Below are 24,903 nucleotides of genomic sequence, written 5' to 3' on the forward strand. Positions count from 1 at the left end.
TTGCTTCCAATATATCTGGAAGAGACAGGAAAAGCTGCGCTATCTGTGCTTGAAGTGATATCTCCCCTGCAGCTTCCAAATAGATGGTTTGTTACTCAGCTTATTTGGTAGATACCAACGCAGTGAAAGTTATGGCTAAGATGAGGGCTTAGTTTTGGTGTCAAATCCAGATAAGAGATGACACTTATAGTTGCAAAAATGCAGATCGCTTTCTGCAAAGTACTCGAAGAAGAGTCACATGTAGTGCATTCAGGTAATTCGAGAACACCTGCAATTCCCATAAAATAAAACCATAACAATTATTTTCTGCATCTCTAGTTTTGAGGAATGGGAAAAGGAAAGTCGACTTAAAACCTCCAACCCACACATCTCCATAATCTTCCTCACAACTTTCTCACAAATTCCGCAGACCTTGCTCGTGAACATTTTAAGTTGTAAAATACAGCTACTTAAAACAAAAAATAGGGGACCGGGAAGCTGAATTATGCACTCACATTACGTGTTGACATTTCCCCAGGCTGTTATGCACACAGCAGCCTTTAAGCCGCGTTCCCCGTTACCTGTTATCTCTCCTTTTTGATAGTGAAAGGGATAACCAAGTCGAAAGGCCGCAGTCCAGCATCCAGCCATTGACAGGACCGATCTGTGGCCTGAAAATAGAGTGACCCCACCTCCAACAAGACGCTGTGAGAACATGGAAGGCACGTTAAAGAGAAAGGGCACGTAAAGGTGACAAGAAGGGATGAGAGAATCCATAAAAAAGCAATGGAACACAGCTGACAAAGACAAGACTCTGAAAAGCCCCCAATTTCTCCTAAAATATCCTAAATGCTGGAATTTGAATAGGCATACTGGCTAGGCAAAACAGGTACACTGCTGAATGTAAGTGAGCTGGACAATTTCTCTTTGCTTTAAAGTTCAGAGTTGCAAAGTCTGGATTTTGCAAGCATGGGACCCTCCTTGCTTTGGATGCAGGCTTCGAGCCCAGGGCATGACTAGCTTTTGCTATGAAGCTGAATGTCTCTCTCCATAGCTTTCTATGCCAATAGCTAACGAAACAATTAATTGGAAACTGCGATATTCAAGGACTTCCCAAGCTGGCAAGAACTAGATCTCTAAAGTCAGAACTGGGTTTTAGGGTTTGGCCCCCAAATCAGAAATCCGCGCAGCTGTATCACTTCTTTCCCCCTTTTGTTTTAAAAAAGCACTGGAGCAAAGAGAAATTAGTTCAGCTTGTCTTGCCCATAATTGTTTCAGAGGCACCTGGCAATAGCATCCCTGAGAAGCATCACAATCCTGCCCAGGTTCCTTTCTGTATCCCCAAGTTCTACTTCTCCTGCTCTCAAAGGAGTTACAGACCTCGTATTTTCCAAAGAGTTCAAACTCTGTGCTTTTAGATGCCAGATTAGATATTCCTCAGAAGGGTTTAGCTTAGCTGTTGCTTACTTATGCTCTAACTCTGTTTTCTTCTGCTACCTTGCCCTTGTTGGCTGGCTGCGTGACCCGACAAAAGCGCCACAACAAAACTGCGCTGACAAAACCGTGTCACTAAAACCGTGACGTCATCAACGGGCCGACAACAGCGCGCCGACAGAAGGGCAATTTAAGGGCGATTTAAGTTAAGATAAGGGTTAGGTTTAGGGTTAGGTTTAGGGTTAGGGTTAGGTTTAGGTTCACAGCGCGCTTCTGTCGCCGCGCTGTTGTTGGCGCGATTCAGCGCTCATTCATCGGCGCGGTTTAGAACTCGCGGTTTTGTCACTGCGTTTTAGTCGGGCGCGGTTTTGTCGGTCGCCCTATTGTCGGTGAACCGGCTGGCTGGCATGCTTGCTTATGTCTGGCTTATAATTCAGTTGGGAATGCTAAGTACTGGGATCCAACCAATGGGCAACCAGACAGACACTGCCCCCATCAGCAAGTTTCCCCCCCCCCCCAAAAAAAAGCCAGGCCAGCATCAAGCCAAGGAGGACTCTACTTATAGCTAGCCAGGCCTCCTGCAGATGCCCCTAACGAAGAGGTGAACCACATTCCTTCATACCCTGGAATAAGGATGATACCTAGCCTGATTGGGTAGGACCTGGAAGCCCTGCCCAGCAGAGGCCTTGACAAGGACGACACACAAAGCATGGATGGCATCTAGAGATGGAGGGAGGTGACCTCAGACAAAAGACACCCTGGGAAAAGCACCAAACCTGCCACATTCTGGAAGGTCTCCTACCCGCTCTGGAATTCAAGCGGAGCAGATGGAGTGAAGGGAGTATGTTTGGGGGTGCGGTGGGGGTGCAAAGAAAAGTCTCCCCAAAAGCCACATAGCCCGTTTTGAGTTCCTCGCAAGCCCTATGAGAAAGCCCCACAGCGAGAACAACATGCCCGCAGTGCTGCCCTCTGCATAAGCTCATCGAGGAGTTTGCGATAGCCAAGCGTCTCCGTTTCACTTTCATCTCCCGCCATAATTTGCAGAATTATTAATTGCTAGTTGGCAGCACCTATGTAGGAAACAGGCTGCTGGAAGAACGTTTCACGACTGCAGAGAATGCCAAGAGAGATTAGCAAAGCAGCATCAGCTACCTAAGGGGACGTGACCCTAAATTCAACAGAAGCGAAAACGTCTTCAAAGAAAGTTCAGTTGCCTCTTGAAAAAAAGCACCCTTAGGACAGTTAGTTGAAAACTTTAGGGTTCTCTAAAAACAGCCCAATTCTTGATTTAAGCTTGGAAGAGAGGAAAAAAATAATGAACGTTCCTCAGTTCATTGGTTTGAGGATCGGTGTAATCTTGTTGATAAGAGTCATTGTTTTTCTAGCTGCATTTAAAGAAGAAGCCCTATTTGTGCATTGGCATTATCACCGTATCTAGTTCGATTCTGACCTGTCACTCGTACTATGGAGGGCAGACCATCATTCAGGGAAGGAGCACCTGCTTTGCATGGTGAATCTCCCATATTCAGCCGCAATATCTCCATGTAGAGATATCAAATAGCTACTAATAGGAAAGCCCAACCAACAGAGGCTCTCCAAGAGCTCAAACCATCATTGCAAGTGGACAGTTTCGTTCTCCTGTTTTTACATCCTGCACTTCTAAGTGTCAGATGGTCTGTTCCTAGTTTCTTCGTGGGAAAAAAATGAATTAAGTGTGTGTGTGTGTGTGTATCTCATAGGATGACAGAGCCTTCATCTGCTCTTGAAGGCTGTATCATCCCTATGTCATAGAGGGAGATACGGTAATCCTCGACTTACGACCCCCATTGAGCCCAAAATTTCTGTTGCTCAGTGAGACATTTCTCAAGTGAGTTTTTCCCCATTTTACAACCTTTCTTGAGCACAGTTTGTTAAGTGAATCACTGCAGTTGATAAGTTAGTAACAGGGTTGTTAAGTGGAATCTGCTTCCCCATTGACTTTGCTTATCAGGAGGTTCCCAAAAGGGGATCACTGACCGTAGGATACAGCCAACATTGTAAGTATGAACCTGTTGCCAAGTATCTGAAATCTGATCACATGATCATGGGAAGCCTACAAAGGTTGTAAAGTGTGAAAAAATGGTCGTAAGTCACTTTTTCCGGTGCTCTTGTAAGTTTGAACCAGAGGTGGGTTCCTACAGGTTCGGCCGAACCAGTAGTGGTTTGGGGGCCTGGGTCGCTGGAACCGGCAGTGACCCAGGCCTGCCACGCCCCCGAACCGGTTCTCCCCCGGGGCCGCCATCTTGATTTTCAGTTCTGTGCATGCGCAGAACAATTGTAATGGCACACATTTATTTATTTTTCGTTCTTTAACATTTTGCCCGTGCGCAGACCTATTTTTGTGCAAATGTGCATTTGTGCGTAGCTGGTGTGCTATGCCAACACCGAACCGGCGGTAACGCCGGGAGCAGCCCACCCCTGGTTGAATGGTCATTGAGGTGAACTGTTGTTGTAAGTCGAGGACTCCCTGTCATGAACTCAATCCAACGGCTTCTGCAGCTTGGTGGCGTTTCAAGGGAGAGTAGCTAATGGTGCTCCACATAGCATCCGCCCACCTTCCCCGTCACAGGACCGTTATCCTGAGTAATTCATTGGTGCCGGTCTTGGGGGAAAAGGGCTGGCTCCTGGCATCATCATTTCAAGCAACTATGTCAGCCCCAAGCAGTGCCAAGGCAAGCGAAGCAGCCATCTGAATTCCATGGGCAGTTCCTCCCACCCCCAGAATGCGCTGGGCTAGCTTTTCCTCTATAAAACTGAACTGTTACTTTCGGTCCCCAGGGCTGCTGTGCACCAGGTGCGTATGCGTAGGGCGGGGCACGCATCGGCTGGGCCATCTGCTGGGGGGTCGTGCGCTCACCATCCAGGGCCTGTGGCAGGAACGGGGGGGGGCAAGATGGTTAGAATGAGATCGGACGGGAAGGCCGGCTCCAAGCCAATGACATCATTACGGCGCTCTTCCCTTTCAGAGCTCAGACACAGAAAAAGGACAACGTTTTTCCCCCATTGAGCTGGAGACCAACCCCAGTGGAGATATCTTAGCCGCCTGCTGCTCATTTGCAAAGGATAAAATGATTCAGCCTTGCTCTTTGATAACAGGGTCGGGCCTCTCTCTCTGTTGATGCTCATCTTCGAGATTCCACTCTTCCCAATAGGCAACAACCCCAAAGCTGAAACATAACACTGCTCTTCAAAAGAAAGATAGAAAATAGAAGAAAAAAGAAGAAAAAGAAGAAGAAAAAGAAAGAAAGAAAGAAAGAAGGAAAGAAAGAGAAAGGAAGGAAGGAAGAAAAGGAAGGAAGGAAAGAAAGAAAAGAAAAAGGAAGGAAGAAAGAGAAGAAAAAGGAAGGAAGAAGGAAAGAAAGAAAGAAAGAGAGATAGAGAGACAGAGAGAGAACTCATTGCAAAGGACTCAGGTATGATCTGGATCTTGCCACTACCAAGTGAGAGCTAGAAACTTGTTTTGTTTTTTTAAAAAAAAAAACCTACTCCACTATCTGCAATAGCAATGGCATACAAAATCAGGACAATCAAGGAACATGAGGGAGGACATGAGAGCGAAGCTCTGCTCTGCCCCCTCCCCCAAGCCTCTGGGTGCTTCAATTCTTTTTATTTAAAGAGCATGCAACCAAAAAATGTCTAAAGACGATGGCAGCACCTTGGCATATCTTTGCATCCTAAGTAGGGCCAAGCTTGGTTAGTGCTTGTGTTCTGACCCCCTCCTCCGTCCAGTAACGAATGCCGAGACAAGCTTAACTGGAATGTACTTTAATAGCAAGACACCAAACCTCGGTGGCTGAAAGCCAGGCAGAACAAACAGATAAGGACCTTGGTAGCAACTCAGACAAACTCAAGCAGCAATAAACACAGATAAGGCTTGGCAGCAATCCAGCCTGCCAAGCTCACAGTAATGTCCTCTGACATTCAATCCTGCGTTGACTTCTGCAAAGAGGGCCGTGTGCACAAGCAGTCTTTTATAGTCTGGAGAGGAGCCTAATGACCACCAGACTGAGTACAATCACCTCCTGTAATTGCGTAATTGTTCCTGACGCCTAATAGCTCTTCGATGGCGTGCATCCAGGAACAATTCACTGCTGGCCTCCGGCTCACTCTCCCTTGTCTCCTCTCACTAGTCCAAGGCTCAGGTGCCTCCTGGTGGCCAACCAGCCTTTCTGCGCCCTGCTCAGAGTCGGAACCCTGTCCAGGGTCCTCCACATCCTCCAGAGCCGACTCATAGGGCCCCTCGCTGTCGGAGTCTGGTGGCAGCTCCAACGGCACCTGCTGGGCCACAACAGCTTGTATGGGGGAACTACTTGGAAACTCCAATGCTATATGTTAGATCGGAAATTGGAAAAATTGGGAGAGAACAATGGCAAGCTAATTGGTATTGCTGCCAAAAGGAGGGGAAAAAAAGACACATCAGGAAGTCACCGGGCGTCCAGTTTGATTTAAGGGAGCCTTTATTTTCCTAAGACCTAGATCACACACACACATACAAACACCACACCACACACACCTCTTCATTGATTGCCAATCCCAAATAATGATCTCACTGCAGCATGTGTTATATAATACAGCACCAATCTACACTGGGAGAAGAGGCTGCCTGAAATTACGTAGTAGAAACTCAGCAGAGGAGTTTTGACATTTGCTCATGCACCGAGAGGCATTAAAATAGAAAAAGTACGTTTTCCCCCCGCCCTCCTTTTAAAGGTTTTCAATACTCTGCCTGAATTTGGGGGGATTGACAAGAAATGTGTGCATATTTTCTGCGCAGGTGGGCTTAATATACGGATGTGCTTTTCCGGGAGGAGTGCATCCTTGTGTAAATCCAAATGCATAGCAGTAGACTAGTGTTTCCCAACCATGGCAACTTGAAGATGTCCGGACTTCAACTCCCAGAATTCCCCAGCCAGCAAATGCTGGCTGGGGAATTCTGGGAGTTGAAGTCTGGACATCTTCAAGTTGCCAAGGTTGGGAAACACTGCTGTAAACAGAATGTGAAAAGAGGTGGCTTCGGGGATGGCTGAGGCAATAGAGGATCAATCAAATCACACTACAGTTGGATAACCCAAGTTGGGATCATGAACTGCTGGTTGTCAACAAAGTAATGAGCTTCCTTGGCAACTGGAAGACAAACGGCCAAGCAGAAAACACGGAGATGTCAGTGCGTGTCCTTCTCCCCACACCTGCCAGATGCTTTCAACAGCCCCCATCACCCCTACCATCCACCATGCTGGCTGGGATGAGTTGTTGGCTAGCACATCTGCTCGGGAAAAGGCTATCTCTCAGGTCACTTGCCTCATTCTGGCACCTCAAGTTGGCAGTGAGATGCAGATCATGGACTAGCAGGGAGTGGCTGAGAGCTATCACACCGCATTTAAAGTTTGTGCTGGAGGGAAGCACTGCAAAAGCCAACATCAAGAGGGGGCTGGGGGAATTAACAAGTAAGTCCCTAAGTTTCTGCAACTGGGGAATTGAAAATCCAAAGGGTGAGCCTCCAGCTTGCTAAGGAAGGTGGGGAAGGAAAAACAGTTAATTGCTTCCCAGCAAATCAAGCTCCCTTGATTCAGGGACTTCTCTTGCCTGTTTATTCCTAAAGCCACAAGAGAGGAGGAGGAAGAGGAAAGGCCTTGCCTGCTTCAGCACCCCTCCTTTCCCCTCCTTCCATTGAGTGAGCCAGGATTCTCCTTTGTGTTGGAAACTGGAAAGTGTTACAAATATTTGAACAGGAAGACACGGCTTCCAAAAGCCAAACAATGAGTCACTTGTTAAAGACGGGTAAATTGCACATCACAGTTTTGAAGTGCTAACTTGCTTTTAACCTTAGAATCCACTGTCAAGTGGGGGAAAGCTCTCTCTCTCTTATTCATACACACCAGTGGTGGGTTCCGGATCACCTAAATGGGCGCGCCCCGTGCGCACATGCGTCGTACTCTCCTGCGATACTTTGGCAAGCCCCCACAATGCTCCAGCTGCTTGGTGGAGTGTCATGTAGGCGCCGTTGGCGCCATGCGCGTGCGTGGAAGTGCCAAAGACTTAAAGGACAGGTAAGTCGCTCGGACGGGCAGGTGGGCCCTCCGAGCACCGTACCGGAACGGTATCCGGTGCTCCGGGCAGGCTCCTGTACACCCGTACTGGGGCGTACCGCCTACAACCCACCACTGATACACACACCCTTTGTCACTATCTGTCCTCCTTGGTTCCACACCGGTGATTTCCCATGAGAAAGCATTCTGAAATGCAACCCCTAAACTTAGAAACTGAAGCAACGCACTTGCGAACATGGGTCTGCCATCTTGATATTTAAAAAAAAAACAAGTTTCTAGTCCTCAAGATACATGGCGTGGCAAAATTGGATGAGTTTAAGTGAAACTTTTTCAGGAACCAGCTGCAAAGAATACAGAGACTGCCTAATTTATAGCTCCTCTCCCCCTTTTTTTTAATTAAGTAGAATCATGTTTCAAAACTGGATTCGGTAGGAAGCACTGTGGTTCCTGCTCTGGGAAGTAGGCAGCTGGGCAATCATTCCAGCAGGCCCCCTGCTTTTCTCTGCACAGAAAATGCATTTACTCCATGTTTATACTACCCAGAAATAAAAGTTGATTTGTTCCAATTATACTTGTTAACCAATTAGCTTTACATACCCTCCCACCTCCCACTCAAAAGAGTTTTTAAATCCAGGCACCAGCTGCTTCCTCCTTTTATTTATTGTGTGTGTGTGGGGGGGGGGGTTTGTATGCAAAGGAATTGGGGGGGGGGGAAACTGGGGAAGCCATTTCATCAGAACCTTTGGACAAATTTGCACACAACTTGCTTCCACCTGAAAGATGATTGCACTTTGTCTACACAGGAGGCAGTGTATCCCCACAAAAGCTACCACAGCAGGCTCCATGGAGGCCACCGATATGAAGATTTCTCCCGCCTTAGGGTAAAAAAACTCACCGTAACCTGGAACGGGCTGTTGGGAATATGCTCCCCTCCAAAGCGTACACAGATGACGTATTTGCCCGGCTGGGGTGCCGTGTAGAAGATGTCGAAGGTCCCTCCTCATTTTCTACCACGTCAACATCTACCTCCGTGCCATCTGGTGTGCACACGGTACAGGTCACCTTGCCTTTTCCAGCAGCCTTGGCATCCACCGTGATGACAGTCTCTTCACCAATCTGGATGGTGGGACCAATGCCAGCTCCTAGCAAAAGAACGAATTATGGGAAAGGGAGAAACCTGATCCCAAACCCGCACCCAGCCTTTCCTCCTCCTCTTCCACTCTGAATCTGCTAAACTCTCAAGCCTTTCCGGCCAACCGGGTTCCTTAAAACGGGGGGCCCTTCAAATTGTGCTTGGTGGTCAACTCTGGAAGCTCCCATCACAGTCTCTCTGAAAGATATCTTGACTGAGGAAGGTTGGATCAACCTGTATTGCCAATTCCCCCAACACATTTAGTGAGGGAAGGTGGAATCAAAGGTTCTACCACAAAACCGCGGACGACAAAATCGCGGTCGACGAAAGCGCGTATGTGACGTCATCACAGCGCGACGAAAAAGATCGAAAAAGATCGAAAAATGTAAAAATAAAGCTAAAACCTTCCCCTAACCCCCCCAAACCTAACCCTAAACCTAACCCTAAACCTAACTCTAAACCTAACCCTTAACGTAACGAAAAACCTAACGCTAACCCTTAACCTAACGCTAAACGTAACACTAACGCTCTAACCCTAACCCTTAACCTAACCCTTACCTTTATGTGAATCGGCTTGCTGTAATTTAATTTTTATTTCAATTTTTCGATCTTTTTCGTCACGTTGTGATGACGTCACATACGCGATTTCGTCGACCGCGCTTTTATGGAACGCGCTTTTGACGGGTCACGGAATCAAAGACTGGTTCACAAATAGATAATAGAACCATGAATGATCAAATTGAGATAACTCAGTGCAAAATCAGGCGAGAACCCCTTCCACAGCGTGGCTCCCTAACATTCACTGCAGAATGCCTTCTGTATAAGCAGAACTAGAGCTAATTCCCACACCTCTTGGCTGTTAATACTGTGGCCGCTTCAGCCAACACTTCTAACTGTGTATCAGTAAACTCTTTTAGAAAATCACTTATCTTAAAAGGGAACAAAAACCAATTGGCTGAAACTAGGCCCAATCTCAACTCAGTTCCGTATAAAGAGAGAACGCTGCCCATTCCTTACTGCCAAAAGCTTTAGCCCAGGCCCCTCTTTAATGCATCTCAGTAGCTTGCTCCCAGTTATCCATGCACTTCATGCAGGGAGGAAGCTGTTGAGGTGTCAAAGAAGAGCAACATCAGGGCTTCAGTTGCTATTTGCAAAGGTGTGGAGGGAAAACATGTTAGGAACCCTACCAAGCTCACCCAAATGGCTGAGAACTAGATCAGAAACACACCTGACACTTCTTATCAGCCCCTAGGACTACGTCAGACAACGTCACATTGAGAAATAGAGCAAATGGTAGTTAGTGTTAATTATAGTTATCAAAGCTATGGTCAGTCACTATCAGGAGCAGATTCTTGAAGCAAGGGAACAGTTTCACGTGGCTGTATCTATCAATGCCAAAAGTTTTTGGGAGGGCTCCAACTTAACAGGGGAAGGATGGGAAGGGCCATACGTAAAGGTGCTTTTCTGAATTCTGAATAATAACATCTATGTGGTGATTAGTTTTTTTTTCTATTAAGAGAAAACCTTAGCTGAAATTCCAATTGGCAGCCCACTCTCTATATACAGTGTTCCTCAACCTTGGCAACTTGAAGATGTCTGGACTTCAACTCCAGAATTCCCCAGCCAGCATTCGCTGGTTAGGGAATTCTGGGAGATGAAGTCCAGACATCTTCAGTTGACAAGATTGAGAAACACTGCTCTATAAACTACAATTCTCAAGGTGCTGAAGTAAGGCGAATGAGGCGAGGCACTTTAATATTTGTTCATGACACTGTTAACAATTTTAGATATTTACTATTTTAGGTTTGTGCCCAGAGTCACTTGCTCATGAATAGGTGGCTTTATAAATTAGATCAGTGTTTCTCAACTTTGACCACTTGAAGATGTTTGGACTTCAACTCCCAGAATTCCCCAGCCAGCATTCGCTGGCTGGGGAATTCTGGGAGTTGAAGTCCAGACATCTTCAAGTGGCCAAGGTTGAGAAACACTGAATTAGATAAATTGCTTCAATTTTTAAGCTATTTTCTCCTGAATCTGTTGCTTTCTTACCAGGACATTGAATTCACAGGTTAAGCAAAGTCATCAAGACTTCCACAGTGGCCTATGTTCCTTTTTTGGGAACCCAGAATTAGTATTATTTTGGCAGGGTAATATTTTTCAGTATTGGCAAGGTATGTTGACAAGGGAGATGCCTGAATTCATATACGGTATTGCCAGTTTGGCACACAAGAGCAAGCTTTGGGCGAGTGCTTTCCCTGCTCAGATTACTTGTGAACTCCATCGGTTATACAAAATGCCAAAAATATGTCTCTCACTAGCTGGTAAGCTAGGTCCATGCTAAAGACCTGTTCATCCCTTGCAATTTATAGTTCTTCTTTGGATGTCAGAGATCAGCAACTTTTTCATATTGAGAGAATCAGAGGTGGGTTCCTACCAGTTCACACCTATTCAAGCATGTATTAACACCAAGGGTACAAAAATTTGAGCAATGTAACAAATATTATCATCACTGTTATTTGTGTCAAAATAAACTTCCCCGGTCTGAAAATAATTCTCCAGCAGTTCTTCAATTAACATGGGAGATTTTTCTGGTCACTTCTATAAATAAAATCTGTTCCCTGCTTCAAGACTTCTGCACCTTGACAATAGGCATCTTCCAAGACAAGCCCCCTCCAGCCACCCCAAAGCTTGCAACACCCCTGTCTATAGAGAGGAAACCTTCCCCCGAAAGGTTAGGAAACATGCATGGTGCCAATCCATTTACTTCTGATTATAAAGACACACCCTTCATGGTACAAGCAAGAGGGTGACTTCAAGAGCACAGGGAAGGGAGAGGAAGGGGCTTCCCCGGGGAACTGGGGAAGGGGTGGGGGGTTCAGGACTACCATGCTGCAATCTTACCCTGACATTTAAATCCACCTGCTTGTTTCTCAGCAGTTCACTGAGTTGGATGCGGCCCAAGGTGTTTTTTTTTTCACCTCACAAGGAAAAGTATGTACGGTTTTGCCAATCAGGCAGAACTGCTTGCCAAAGTTATAAGTAACCCTTAGCTGAATTGTTGGAGGAAAACATCAGTCATCTCAGCTCAACGTTCACGACACAATCTGGGCTACGTGAGGAATATGATGTAATCAGAGGTAGAACTGATAGCCCAGATGTTCATGCGGACCACGATCCCTGGCTCAGTCCGTCATGCGTGAAGAGAGAAGCGAGCCCTGCATTAGGGCATGAAGGTTATCTATTCTTCTCCAGGCCGGGAGAGCTGATTAGGGGTCCTTCTTACAGACTGGCATTTTTATAGTAGAGTAAAACCATTTATGTCCCCATTAATCTGCCAGAGTTATATCTATTTTAAAATATATATTCTGATAATTGGTTTTTAAAATGACAATCTTAACCGTTGACTGACTGATCAGCAGGACTGCAATTAGCAATAGCAATAGCAGTTCGACTTATATACCGCTTCATAGGGCTTTCAGCCCTCTCTAAGGGGTTTATAGAGTCAGCATATTGCTCCCACAGTCTGGGTCCTCATTTCACCCACCTCGGAAGGATGGAAGGCTGAGTCAACCTTGAGCCGGTGAGATTAGAACCGCTGAACTGCAGATAACAGTCAGCTGTAGTGGCCTTCAGTACTGCACCCTAACCACTGCGCCACCTCGGCTCTTGAAGAGCCTACTTTCTTAAATGTTCAAGTCATTCCATCCTAATGTTTTACTTAAGATGTTCCTTTGCGTGGCAAGAGGAACAATAAGTAGCAGCTCTGTATTATTTCTGGCAAAAGGCACAGCAATATTAACAGACTGATTGGACGGCCTAGTTCTAGTATACGTGTATTTTAAAACAGGCTCTTCCCAGTTCGAAGGGGATCCTGCTGCCCAATCTCAAGCGCAGGTGGAATCTAATGCAGGGGAGGGGAACCATGCAAGGGGAAAACTGTAGAGGGAGCAAGCAGACGGAGGGGAGGGGGGAGCCATCAGCAAGCTGCTTACCTAGCCCATGACCTCCAATCGACACTGAGGTGAAAGGGCAAAGAGCAAGGGTAATCAGAGTGAGACAAAAATCACACAAAACAGTGCACAATTAAAATAAAAACACACACACACAGAGAAAACACAAATCCCTTTCCCCACAGTGATGCGCAGTGGGGCCGGAGGTGCCCGGCAAAAAGCAGTCTGTGTGGGGCGTGGCATTGGTTCAGCGTGACTTGCCCACCCTCCAGCATCTTCTCCCCCCCACCCCCCCGCCCTGAGACTCCTTGCCCGGAAAAGCTCTCACCTGTCACCGTACACTTGCTGGCATCACCGGTTGGTAAAGCACGGATACGGTAGGGTGAGTAGGGAATCTCATCCCCGCCATACTTGATGAGAATGGTGTAGCGGCCAGTCATGTCGGGAACGTAAGATACTGTGTAGGTGCCATCTTGGTTGTCCCGGATGGTGGCCTTTTTGGGTTTGCCTTCAGGATCCTGAGCAAAGAGCAAGGCAAGTAAGGGGGCTGATGTAGAGGCGGGGGAAGGCAATAGCAATAGCAGTTAGACTTATATACCGCTTCATAGGGCTTTCAGCCCTCTCTAAGCGGTTTACAGAGTCAGCATATCGCCCCCACAGTCTGGGTCCTCATTTCACCTACCTCGGAAGGATGAAAGGCTGAGTCAACCTTGAGCCGGTGAGATTAGAACCGCTGAACTGCAGATAACAGTCAGCTGAAGTGGCCTGCACCCTAACCACTGCGCCACCTCGGCTCAGGCACCCAAGCTATAGATCAGGGTCCCCCAAAGTGGTCAGCATCGACCCGTAAGGGTCCTTGAGACTACGGAAGGGACCAGTGTTACTACAGAACAGTGTGGAATCTCAGTTGCCCATTCTTTAGTTGACGTTGGCCTTAATATGCATTGAATTCTTGCCAAGAACCTCAGACTATAGTGGTGAACCTATGGCATGCATTCCCGGAATGTTGTGTGGAGCCATGTCACCTGGCACGTGCGGCCTTGCCCGTTTCTCTTCCGGGTTTCTGGCACGCATGCACATGCGATGACCAGCTGGTCTTTGTGCATGCGGCAGTGCCGGAAACTGGAAGAGCTGGTCTTCTGTTTTCCAGCATGAACATGTGTGCCGGCCAGCTGATTGGCGCGTGGGGCATGCACGGCAGTAACCGGAAGGCCTGCTGGCCAGTGCGTGCTGGAAACCAGAAGTTCGTTTTCAGCCGCGTGCGTGTCCCCTGGGCAGCTCCTCTTCCTGTTCACGGCCCAGTAGAGTGTGTGCACAAACTAGGATATTGTAATCCATTGGCATAGTATATGTGCAGATCCAAGAAGTGGGGTCTTTTGTAACTGACAGACATTTTGTCAATGTGCGGATTTGTAGTGATCTTTTGGTAGGGTACCTGTTGTGGCCCAGCAGGAGCTGTTGGAGCTGCCCCCAGACTCTGACAGCGAGTGGCCCTATGAGTAGGCTCTGGAGAATGTGGAGGACCCTGGACAGGGTTCCGACTCCGAGCAGGGCGCAGAGAGGCTGGTTGGCCACCAGGAGGCGCCTGAGCCTTGGACCAGTGGGGAGGAGACAGGGGAGAGTGATCCTGACGTCAGCAGTGAGTTGTTCCTGGATGCACGCCATCGAAGAGCTAATAGGCGTCAGGAACAGTTGCACAGTTACAGGAGGTAATTGCACTCAGCTGATGGTCATTAGGCTCCTCTCCAGACTATAAAAGGACTGCTTGTGCACATGCCCCTTTTGCAGAAGTCAACACTGGAACTAATGTTGGAGATCATTATTGTGAGCTTGGCAGGCTGGATTGCTGCCATGGCTTATCTGTGCTGGATTGCTGCCAAGGACCTGTCTGTCTGTTAATTAAATGCTGTAACTTATCTTTGGCTGGGAGTGTGTTGGTGTGGGATGAGGGGGGTCAGAACAGGTACCCACTGTGCTAATAATCACTGAGATCACTATTAATTATTGTTGTTGTTGTTGTTGGTCACATAGTTAACCAGATATCTAGACTGGAATTGACATTTTTATCCACATCAAGTTTTCCCCAAGGATCTGGGATAGGGAGATGTTGTTCCTTGATAGTATTAAAGATATTGTTGCAGGATGTAACTTTTCCAAGTAAAAGCTGCCTTTTGCAATGGTTTGATCATGATTCTGTCAGAGCCCGTGGTATTATTACCGTTAGTATACCCATAGAACTATTATTTAAAGTAGTATTTGACTACATTATTTTCATAGACTAAACGTCTGGGAGTCAATGAACAATCTGAAGGGGCTGATGAGGCGGGAAGTGTTTGGGAAGTCCTGGTTTAGGCTGTTACCCCAAACCTGCAATCACTAGATACTGCTAGTAAAACCAGCTGTTCTTTTTAAAGAGACCAACACAAAAAAACCTCATTCACTTATTTGGGATGAAGAAATAAGTTTGTAATAAATAAATAAATAAATAAATAAATAAATAAATAAATAAATAAATAAATAAATAAATAAATAAATGGTGACTGTGGAGGAACTGTGGTCATAACTAACTAACTAACTAACTAATCATACAACAGTGACCAACAAAGACTTTGCAGAGCTTAGATTCATCACTTTATAGTTTAGAATCCTTAGTTCAGGACTTTGAGTAAACCTCACAGTGCAGAATGCAGCTGTCTGCCTACTGATGAGTGAGAACTGCTACTCATCCTGAAGGATACAGTTGTGCACACATCTAGCAATCCACAATTACCCCTATCAAGAATTCATTTGGTCTACCTGCAATCCCATCTCGGCGGGCTATTTGCACTTACCGTGATCTGTACAGCCAACAAGCCTTCTCCAGCATCCTTAGCGTCAATTGTAAACTCTACTGGCAAGCTGGCTGGAACACCTGTAGTGTTTAGCCCGGGACCACTGGCCTTTACCTTGCTAGCATCATGAGTAGGTAGAACCTTCACTTTGAAGGGGCTGGAGAAAATACAAGAAAGAAGAAATGTGAGGGCTAAGTTTACAAGTTTATCAAAAAGTCTGAGGACGCCCTGCACTTCTAAGGTGCACAAATGCTCCTCAGCATCAGAAATTATTGCAATGGTCCTATTTTGCAACACAGTATAGTCTTTGCAAACTGACACCCACCCAAGAAATAAGAATGTACCCTCAGAATTCCTTTCAGCCCCGTTGAATTGAGTTTTGTGAAGTTGACTCTGAATCAGAGGTGGGTTCCTACCAGTTCGCACCTATTCGATAGAACCGGTTCGTCAAATCTACCGAACCGGTTAGAAGAGGTTCCACCAGTGGACCCGGAAAGCAGGCCACACCTACAGAAGAGGTTCCAAACTTTTTTGAAACCCACCACTGGTCCTTGGATATGATTATTCTACACTATCATGCTCATATTTATAAAACTCAGTGCCTCTGTGAAAGGTAAGGATGACTACAGCGTTTGTGGTGCAATCAGAACATTGTGTGTGTTGAAGTTGTTTTAATGCAAACCAAAGATGCCTTTTAAAAAACAAGTTGACATCCTATTCTTATGCAGGCCAGTGCTGTGTGTGAGGTAATTTAAGGTGGTCCTGACAAGTGTCGTCGGCATCTTCATATCCGGTCACATGGGCGGCAAGCCACTCCCATCAGGTCACATGGGTGGCAAGCCACTCCCACAAAGGAGGCCACACCCACAGAGTAGGTTCAAACAATTTTTGAAACCCACCACTGACTCTGAATATATTGAGAATGCATTACATTGAAAAAAAGCTGGGACAGGGACTAAGCTGCCCTTTTCAAGATAAAGGCAAGGGCAGATTCAATAAGAGAGCTTTTGGTGCAGCTTCAGCAGAAGCTACTGTAGATAAACAGGGGGACGCATTCCCTTGAGTATCTTCTGCCATTAAAAATAATGGGCGGTGGAAGCTTTTTTGGCTTTTTTCTCACGTTACTAACCAAGATAATGAGGAATATTGAGTGTTAGCTCAAGCAAGCATTCTAGTGACTCTCAAGAGTTGACAACTAGGCAATTTCTATTTTCTGCAAGTTCTGTTTACTATGGAATAAAACCACCAGGTTACCACCAGGTCTGCCCTTTCTTCATGGTTGAAAGCCTCAAAAACAACTATTTACAGACCGTTCACTATGTCACTCTAGAGCAGTGGTGGGATCCAGCCAGTTCACACCTATTCGGGAGAACCGGTTGGTAACTTTCTAAGCAGTTCGGAGAACCGGTTGTTGGAAGAAATCTTTTGGTTTTTCCCACTTTACAGGGCTAATCCTGTAAGGAAGGCAGGAAGGAAACATTCTGGTGTTGTTTCTAGCCTCATCTTTATTGACCTGCTTACAGAAACTGCCTCTCTGGTTAACCCTTATTACCATTGTAACAGCTAAGGCGAAGCGCCCATCGACCTGAGTGACCTTGAGTTGGCCACGCCCACCCAGTCACATGACCACCGAGCCACGCCCACCCAGCTTGTCATTAGGGAAGAGAACCGGTTGTTAAATTACTTGAATCTCATCACTGCTCTAGAGTAAGTATAATGCAGGAAACCACCCTGTAAGATATCCCAAATGCTACAGCAGCTCTTCTCAGGCCCTTAGCTTCCATTTTTCAAATAGGGTTCTCTGGGAGAAGAGAGGTCTGTTAATAGTAAGGATCAAAAGCTGGTCAATGAATGCTATGTTTCTGCATTTCTGTCACAGAGGCTTCTGTTCTTTGGCCTCCACCAACCCATTCTTACCTGTGAGGCACCTCGTCGTCTCCATAGCGCACAGCGATGCTATACGGTCCTTCGCGACTTGGTACGTAACTTGCAGTCTGAGTACCATCAGCATTATCTACTACATCTACAGGTTCAACTACACCTGCAGGGCAAGGGCAAGAGGTGAGGGATGAACCCAGCTCAAAGGAGATATCATTTGTCCAGTCAGGTGGAGATTTACTTACCCTTTGGACCTTGAACTTTAACCTCGAGGGGTGCCACACCTGCCTTGCTGGTGTCCACCGTAAAGGACTGGGGGACATTGGCTCTGACGACACCAGGAGTCAGACCAGGGCCTGAACATTTTACCTTGGATGAATCCACCACATCATGCACAGGGACTTTGAATGGGCTTCCTACAGAGGAGGAAGAAACATAACCTGAGTCAAGAAGCTGCAACTTGGAGTAAGCTCCTTGTAGTTCTTTAAAAAGGTTATTTGATTTCTCACCATTCATTGCATTGAAAGAGGCACATCTGCAATCCTTATTTTCACAACCTCTTTTGCTATCCTGCTTATCTTTCTGGCCTTTAAGGAAGCTTGGGAAAGGTGAGCTTTAGCGAGTGACCAACTAATTTGATGACTCTGAACATGCTCCAGCCATAGGATGACAATACCTGCTATTAGTTATCAGCACCAAGAAGTTACAATAGCTTGGACAGATATCTTGTATTCAGCCCAGGATATCCTACTGTACCCATCCAATCCTATGCCAGGAGTTAGAATTTCCTGCTCCACCCTTCCTGGTTTGGCAATTATTGCTTAGATAAGAGCAGCTGAAGTGCTCCAAAACCTAAATGCAACTTATAAGCTCCTCTTTTCAGAAGCAACCAGGCTGAAGACATCCATTTCGTTAACCTTTTGGCCAAGAATAACCGTTCCACAGTAGTGGCTTATACCTATAGAAATGATGGGGAACCAGTGCAGAGATTGAGATTCAGAATTGGGGGAGCCCGGAGCCAGGTCCCTGGTTCAGCCACAAACACTGGGCCAACCACTATGTTTCAACCTAATACACCTCACGGGATTGAGTTTGAGTTTCATTTTATTTATATGCTGCCCTATTCCCGGCAGGACTCAGGGCGGCGCACAAACCCAAGGAGGGGAAGGGAAACACAAAAACTACAAAAGTACAGGGCATTTAAAAACAACCAACAGCCACACAATTTGAGAGGGGAAGGGAACTCATCGACCCCAGGCCTGCCGACACAGCCAGCTTTTAACGGCTTTTCGGAAGGCCTGGAGAGAGGTGAGGGTCCGAATCTCTTCGGGGAGCTCGTTCCAAAGGGCCGGAGCCGCCACAGAGAAGGCCCTCCCCCGGGTAGTGGCCAGATGACATTGGCTGGTAGACGGAACCCGGAGGAGGCTTATCCTGTGTGATCTAATGGGTCTTTGGGAGGTAATTGGCAGCAGGCGGTCTCTCAAGTACCCAGGTCCAATACCATGAAGGGCTTTATAAGTGACGACTAGCACCTTGAAGCGTATCTGGAGACCATTCAGTAACCAGTGCAGCTCGCGGAGGATAGGTGTAATGTGGGTGTACTGAGGTGCACCCACAATCGCTCGCACGGCTGCATTCTGGACGAGCTGAAGTCTCCGAATGCTCTTCAAGGGCTGCCCCATTGTTATTGTACAAATAAAATTAATCTAATTAGTAAAATTAGATTCCACACAAGTTGTCTCTTCAGATCCCAGAGAAGCAAGTGGATATAAATGCAATAAATGATGAGGCAATAATCTTTGGGCCAAAGGCTGGATAGGGCCTACAAGGCTTTTTCGTCCAGTAGAAACTGCATGCCCAGAAAGGAGGAGGAAGAGGAGGAGGCCTGGCTGCCTCTTCCATCATCAAACTCATCACTACTTTTCTGCCCATATTGCAAGGAAAGTGATTTCCTCTTTCTTTATACCAGAGTCATCCAACCGCACTCAAAGAGACTGAGTCTCCTCCTCCACAGAGAGACTACTACTCTGAAGGCGCATAAGGCTTCAAGAGGGGAAGACCACTACTCAAGTACTGTTAACATATCGTCCTATAAAAAGGCAACCACTCTTCTATCTCGGAATCGTTTCCCCAGCCTAGGCTGATCATAGTCTAAAAAACTGCCGAGCTAGTGACTATGACGAATTGTCAATAGCATTTAAGCCATGTTGCACTTGTGGCCCAGATAGGTGTGACCTGTTGAACTCTTGAGGGATTGCCACCGCCAAACCAGTTCAGTTACCAAATTCTAACTTCCCTGCCATCCGTATTATCATTACATCAGAGGTGGGTTCCTACCAGTTCGCACCTATTCGGTAGAACCGGTTCATCAAATCTACCGAACCGGTTAGAAGAGGTTCCACCAGTGGACCCGGAAAGCAGGCCACACCTACAGAAGAGGCTCCAAACAATTTTTGAAACCCACCACTGGTCCTTGGATATGATTATTCTACACTATCATGCTCGTATTTATAAAACTCAGTGCCTCTGTGAAAGGTAAGGATGACTACTGCGTTTGTGATGCAATCAGAACATTGCGTGTGTTGAAGTTGTTTTAACGCAAACCAAAGATGCCTTTTAAAAAACAAGTTTGCATCCTATTCTTATGCATGCCAGTGCTGTGTGTGAGGTAATTTAAGGTGGTTCTGACAAGTGTCGTCGGCATCTTCATATCCGGTCACATGGGCGGCAAGCCCCTCCCATCCGGTCACATGGGCGGCAAGCCACTCCCACAAAGGAGGCCACACCCACAGAGTAGGTTCAAACAATTTTTGAAACCCACCACTGCACTACATCAAGCTCAAGTCATACCCGGCACTTGGTGACCACCGTATGTGACATTAAGGTTGTAGGTGCCAGGCTCATAGGGGATGTACTCCACAGAACAGCTGCCGTCTTTGTTGTCGGTGCAGGACATTTTTGCTTCAGAGGGACCTTCAACTGCTAGGCCCAGGCCCCCAGTACCAGCACCCCTGTAGCAGAAAGAACAAACAATTGGGTCACGCATTCCAAAGAATCCCCCTGAGCTTTGAACCAAGCCTTCTATTATGGGGAATTACAGCTGTTATAAGAGAAAGAGAGAGGGAAGGAATCTAAAAATCAAAATATTTCAACATCAGTCTGGAGGGATGGGCAATCCCAACGTTCTATGTTGGAGCCAATGTATTTGTAAAGTTTACAGAGTCAGAAATCATGGACACCTGAAAGATGTAGCTGTATCTTACTTGGATTTCATCTATACCAGCCCTGCACTTCTGTTTAAAGCCCTAAAGCCTGCTTAGGGATACCCGTAACATCTTTATTATTTAGAGCCAAGGTGGCGCAGTGGTTAGAGTGCAGTACTGCAGGCTACTTTAGCTGACTGCTAGTTTGGCAGTTCGGCGGTTCAAATCTCACCGGCTCAGGGTTGACTCAGCCTTCCATCCTTCCGAGGTGGGTAAAATGAGGACGCAGATTGTTGGGGGCAATATGCTGACTCTGTAAACCGCTTAGAGAGGGCTGAAAGCCCTATGAAGCGGTATATAAGTCTAACTGCTATTGCTATTGCTATTGCGGGATGCATCTGGCTTGTGGGCCGCAAGTTTGACACCCCTGGTCTAGATACAACAAAAATACAGTATATATTCTTGATCAACTTTAATATATGCCTTTTCTGAACGATGGGTAAAAGTAGCCAGCCAATACTAAGAGCTTTACTTGTTCATTCCTCCTTTTCAAATACTGCTGCATTCTCTCTTTCTAATGCTTACCTTGTCTCCACGGTGAATTTATTGGGCTTGTTAGTGGTCCCACTTTGGATGCCGGGCCCATGAACTCTCACCCTTGCAGGGTTACACCCTTCAGTTACCGGTACACGGAAAGGGCTACTTGGGACAGGGCTGCCATCGTAGGTCACATCAACTGAGTGGACACCTAAAGGGAGACAAGAAAGGTTATATGGAAGGTTGGGCTCTTCCTAAGCACTTTGGGATGTTAAAACAAGTGGACACACTTCTTGATGTAACACAAACACAGTTCAGGCAAGAAGCTGTGACTTCTAACACTACCTTTATTCTAGGATTTCAATAACAGAATCTTGCTAACTTTTCTCCTCCTTTATTCCTGAAAACTAAGGAGGGTTCCCTTCTGAGATGTTCTCTCTACCTCCACTGCTCCTTCAGACTCAGATTCCATTCATCAAACTGTTGTTGTCTGGGCTGTGAATCTTCCTCCTGTCTCCCAAAATTATTCCTACATACTATTTCACCCTCTCATCATCTTTAAACAAAGCAGCAAGCTTTGCAGGTCCAGTGGACAAAACAACTAACTCACCATCTTCATAGGGTGTGTACTCCACATTGTAGGTACCGTCGCCGTTATCACGCACGTAGCTCTCTGTAAGGTTTCCTGAAGGATTGGATACTCTGGTTTTGATGTGAGGGCCCCCGGACTTAGTCAAGGCTCGGGCATCCACATTGAACTCTGTTGTGGCTTCACGGAATACACCTGGAGAGAGCACCAGCAGCATCAATAAGGCAGGCCTTAGGCCAGAGCTGTCAAAACTCACGGTCCGTGGGCCGAATGTGTTCACGCACTGGCCACGCCCACGCCCGATTCAGCGAAGTCCCGATATGTCACATGACGACGCCATGACGACACGAGTTTGAGACCCCTGCCTTAGGCTCTCTAACCTGCCTGCCCAAACTTCCACCTCACTTGCATCTGATTACAAACTGGGAGACTCAGAATTGTGGTCCCGTATTAGGCATGAACAAACTGGGTGACCTTGGGCCAGTCACTCTCTCTCTCTCAGCCCTAGGAATCAGCCAAGGGGCAAACCACTTCCAAAAATCTTTCCTTGAAAACTGCAGGGACCAGTCTAGGCAGTTTCCAGCAGTCAAGACCTACTTGAAGGCATAATAATGATGATGAAAACTAACCCTGCAGCCAGGAAACACCAGGGATAGAGGGTTCCCACACAGACAGCTTTCATCCTCCTATGCAAACTTTTCAGCACATTCTCAAGTCCTCTTATAATAAAGCCTGAGGCTTATTTAAAAGGACTTGCCCTGCGTAACTAGCAACAAGCACATATACATCATGCATTTTAGTTCCTGGTCTATATGCTGCGAATACGTTTTAGGAAAACAGCTAAGTTCCCTGATTGCCTTTCTCTACGTATGCAAGAAACAGAAATAGTCCCCCAGTAAACAGAGGCAGAAAACTTAAGCGGGGTTCAAGCATTTGCTTTTATAGGTATTCCTGAAACTAACAATGACATTGAACATGTGGTATTTACAACTGGTCCTCTACGTTCTGGCTGTGGCAATGTCCCCACAGTCACGTAATTGTGATCCATGTGCTCAGTGACTGGCTTGCAATTACGACATTGCAACATCCCATGGGATGCCAGCATCTCATAAGCCGTCAGTGGGGAAGCCGATAGGAAATCGTAAATGGTGGCTTCCAGTTTGGGCGGGGCCTGAGGGGATTGTTGTTTTTAATAGCTCCGGATCCTTGGCTGCGTTAAGCTGTCTAAACAGTATCCATCAACTGTTTGACAGTTTGATTACCTCTTTTCCGGACATAGGAGGAGGCGGCGAGCTAAGCTATGTTTGGGCAGTGCTCCATTTGACCCCCCAGAACATAAATCTGGGGTGGGAAGAGGGAGCCGCCCGGTAACATAGTGGATTCTCCGCGTCAAGGACTTCTTCTGCTTTTTTTTGCAGAACGAAGGCACACGTCCACCCTCAGCTCAAGGACTGATTTATTACTGATTCCAAAACGGGCAGAACTGATACTGGTGAACTTCTAATTGTATGTATAAGACTTTAACTCCATTTTTTAAAGAATTCCTTCTGACAATTTACTTGCTAGAAGTACACAGAAAATGGCGCCGAACAGCTTTGTAGGAGGGGTCAGGCTCTGACGACACAGATTTCTACGGAGCTCAGAACATTTAAAGATCATTAAATCAGTAGTGATTTATTACCAAACTAAATAGTAATTGCTGGACAAGTGGCTTGCCTGGATTTAGTAATTGGGTGGAGAAGATTAAATGTGGAATGGCTTCTAAGCAGCAGAAAGGAAATCGTAAATGGTGACCATCAATAAGTAACATGGTTATGAGGACCCAAATTGTTGGGGGCAATATGCTGACTGTAAAACCGCTTAGAGGGGGCTGTAAAGCACTGTAAAGCGGTATATAAATCTAATGCTATGGCTATTATGTAATGTTGCACTTTGGGATCACATCCCTTAGCGATGGAAATTCCAGTCCCAACTGTTAACCTTTATCCTGCAGCCTCAAAAGTCAGGGGACACATTCATGAGATTCTCTATTTTGGCCTTAAGATATGGACCTGATACAATTATGAACCATTATGGCACAAAATGCAGACAGAGATGAATAAATGGAAAAAATTACAATTGTCTTTGCTGGGAAGGATAGCTGTAGTAAAAATAAATGTTTTGCCTAAGTTTTTATTTCTTTTTCAAGTGATACCTATACTTTAAAAAGATGCAAATTTGGAAGAATGGCAGAAAGGTATTAATAACTTTGTTTAATAATGATGAAAACATGGGAAAAGATTTGGGTAAGAAATGTAAAATTTACATAAGCTTATAACTTGAGAGAGAATTTTTATAAGATGTTTTATAGATGGCATTTAGATTCCAAAAAATTAGCTTGTATGTACCCGAACTTATAATCCAAATGTTGGACATGCGACTGTGTTGACGCTATGTATTATCATGTATGGTGGACTTGTAAAAAAGTTAAAGCGTTCTGGATAAAAATATGGTGGATTATTCAAAATATTTTTAAAAAGAGGATAAAGTTCACTCTTCAGTTGTTTTTGTTAGGTATAATTATAGATTTTATAGTTATAGAGATTAATTTGATTTTGAACTTAATAACAGAAGCAAGATTGTTGTTGGTGAAGTACTGGAAGAAGGAAGATTTGCCTACTATTCAAGAATGGACGTTAAAAGTAACAAACTTAGCAGAGATGGCTAAAATATCAGCATACTTGAAGGACCATTCAGATGAGAAATACAAGTTGGAATGGAGAAGATGGATTGATTACATTCAAAATAAACATTGGACTAAGAAATTTCAATTAGCTTATGAATGAACAAGGAATGTTATAATTTATCCAAAGTTAGCTTAATAAAAGGGGAGTTAAAGTACAAGAGGGAGGTAGGATGCTATAGTTAGTTAGCTTATGTTAGTGTATGATTGTTAAATGTATTTTGCTCTGGGAAGTTGGGGGGAGGGAGGGTTGGAGTGGGGGTAGGGCTGGGGTAGAGGGAGGGAAGGGGAAATATTTGTAAAACTTATTAAAACTTTTCAATTAAAAAAAAAGATATGGACCTGGGCAGAGCCGAGGTGGCGCAGTGGTTAAATGTAGCACTGCAAGCTACTTTAGCTGACTGCAGTTCTGCAGTTCGGCTGTTCAAATCTCACCGGCTCAGGGTTGACTCAGCCTTCCATCCTTCCGAGGTGGGTAAAATGAGGACCCGGATTGTTGTTGGGGGCAATAATGCTGACTCTGTAAACCGCTTAGAGAGGGCTGAAAGCCCTATGAAGCGGT

At 45.9% G+C, this 24,903-nt stretch overlaps 1 protein-coding gene across 1 annotated transcript in view; it reads right to left on the bottom strand.

Moving 5' to 3' along the window:
• The window catches only part of LOC116503571 (filamin-A-like), a 122,739-nt gene that overhangs the window by 33,053 nt on the left and 64,783 nt on the right, over nt 1–24,903 (bottom strand). Inside the window, 12 exon segments of the mRNA XM_032210071.1 lie at nt 561–581; nt 584–650; nt 8,395–8,498; nt 8,501–8,641; nt 12,624–12,647; nt 12,910–13,099; nt 15,413–15,569; nt 17,330–17,453; nt 17,536–17,706; nt 20,141–20,301; nt 21,079–21,241; nt 21,641–21,814. Coding sequence (XP_032065962.1) covers nt 561–581; nt 584–650; nt 8,395–8,498; nt 8,501–8,641; nt 12,624–12,647; nt 12,910–13,099; nt 15,413–15,569; nt 17,330–17,453; nt 17,536–17,706; nt 20,141–20,301; nt 21,079–21,241; nt 21,641–21,814 — 1,497 coding nt within the window.

The sequence above is a fragment of the Thamnophis elegans genome, chromosome 2 (assembly GCF_009769535.1).
Source record: "Thamnophis elegans isolate rThaEle1 chromosome 2, rThaEle1.pri, whole genome shotgun sequence".
In the NCBI taxonomy this organism is placed as follows: domain Eukaryota; kingdom Metazoa; phylum Chordata; class Lepidosauria; order Squamata; family Colubridae; genus Thamnophis; species Thamnophis elegans.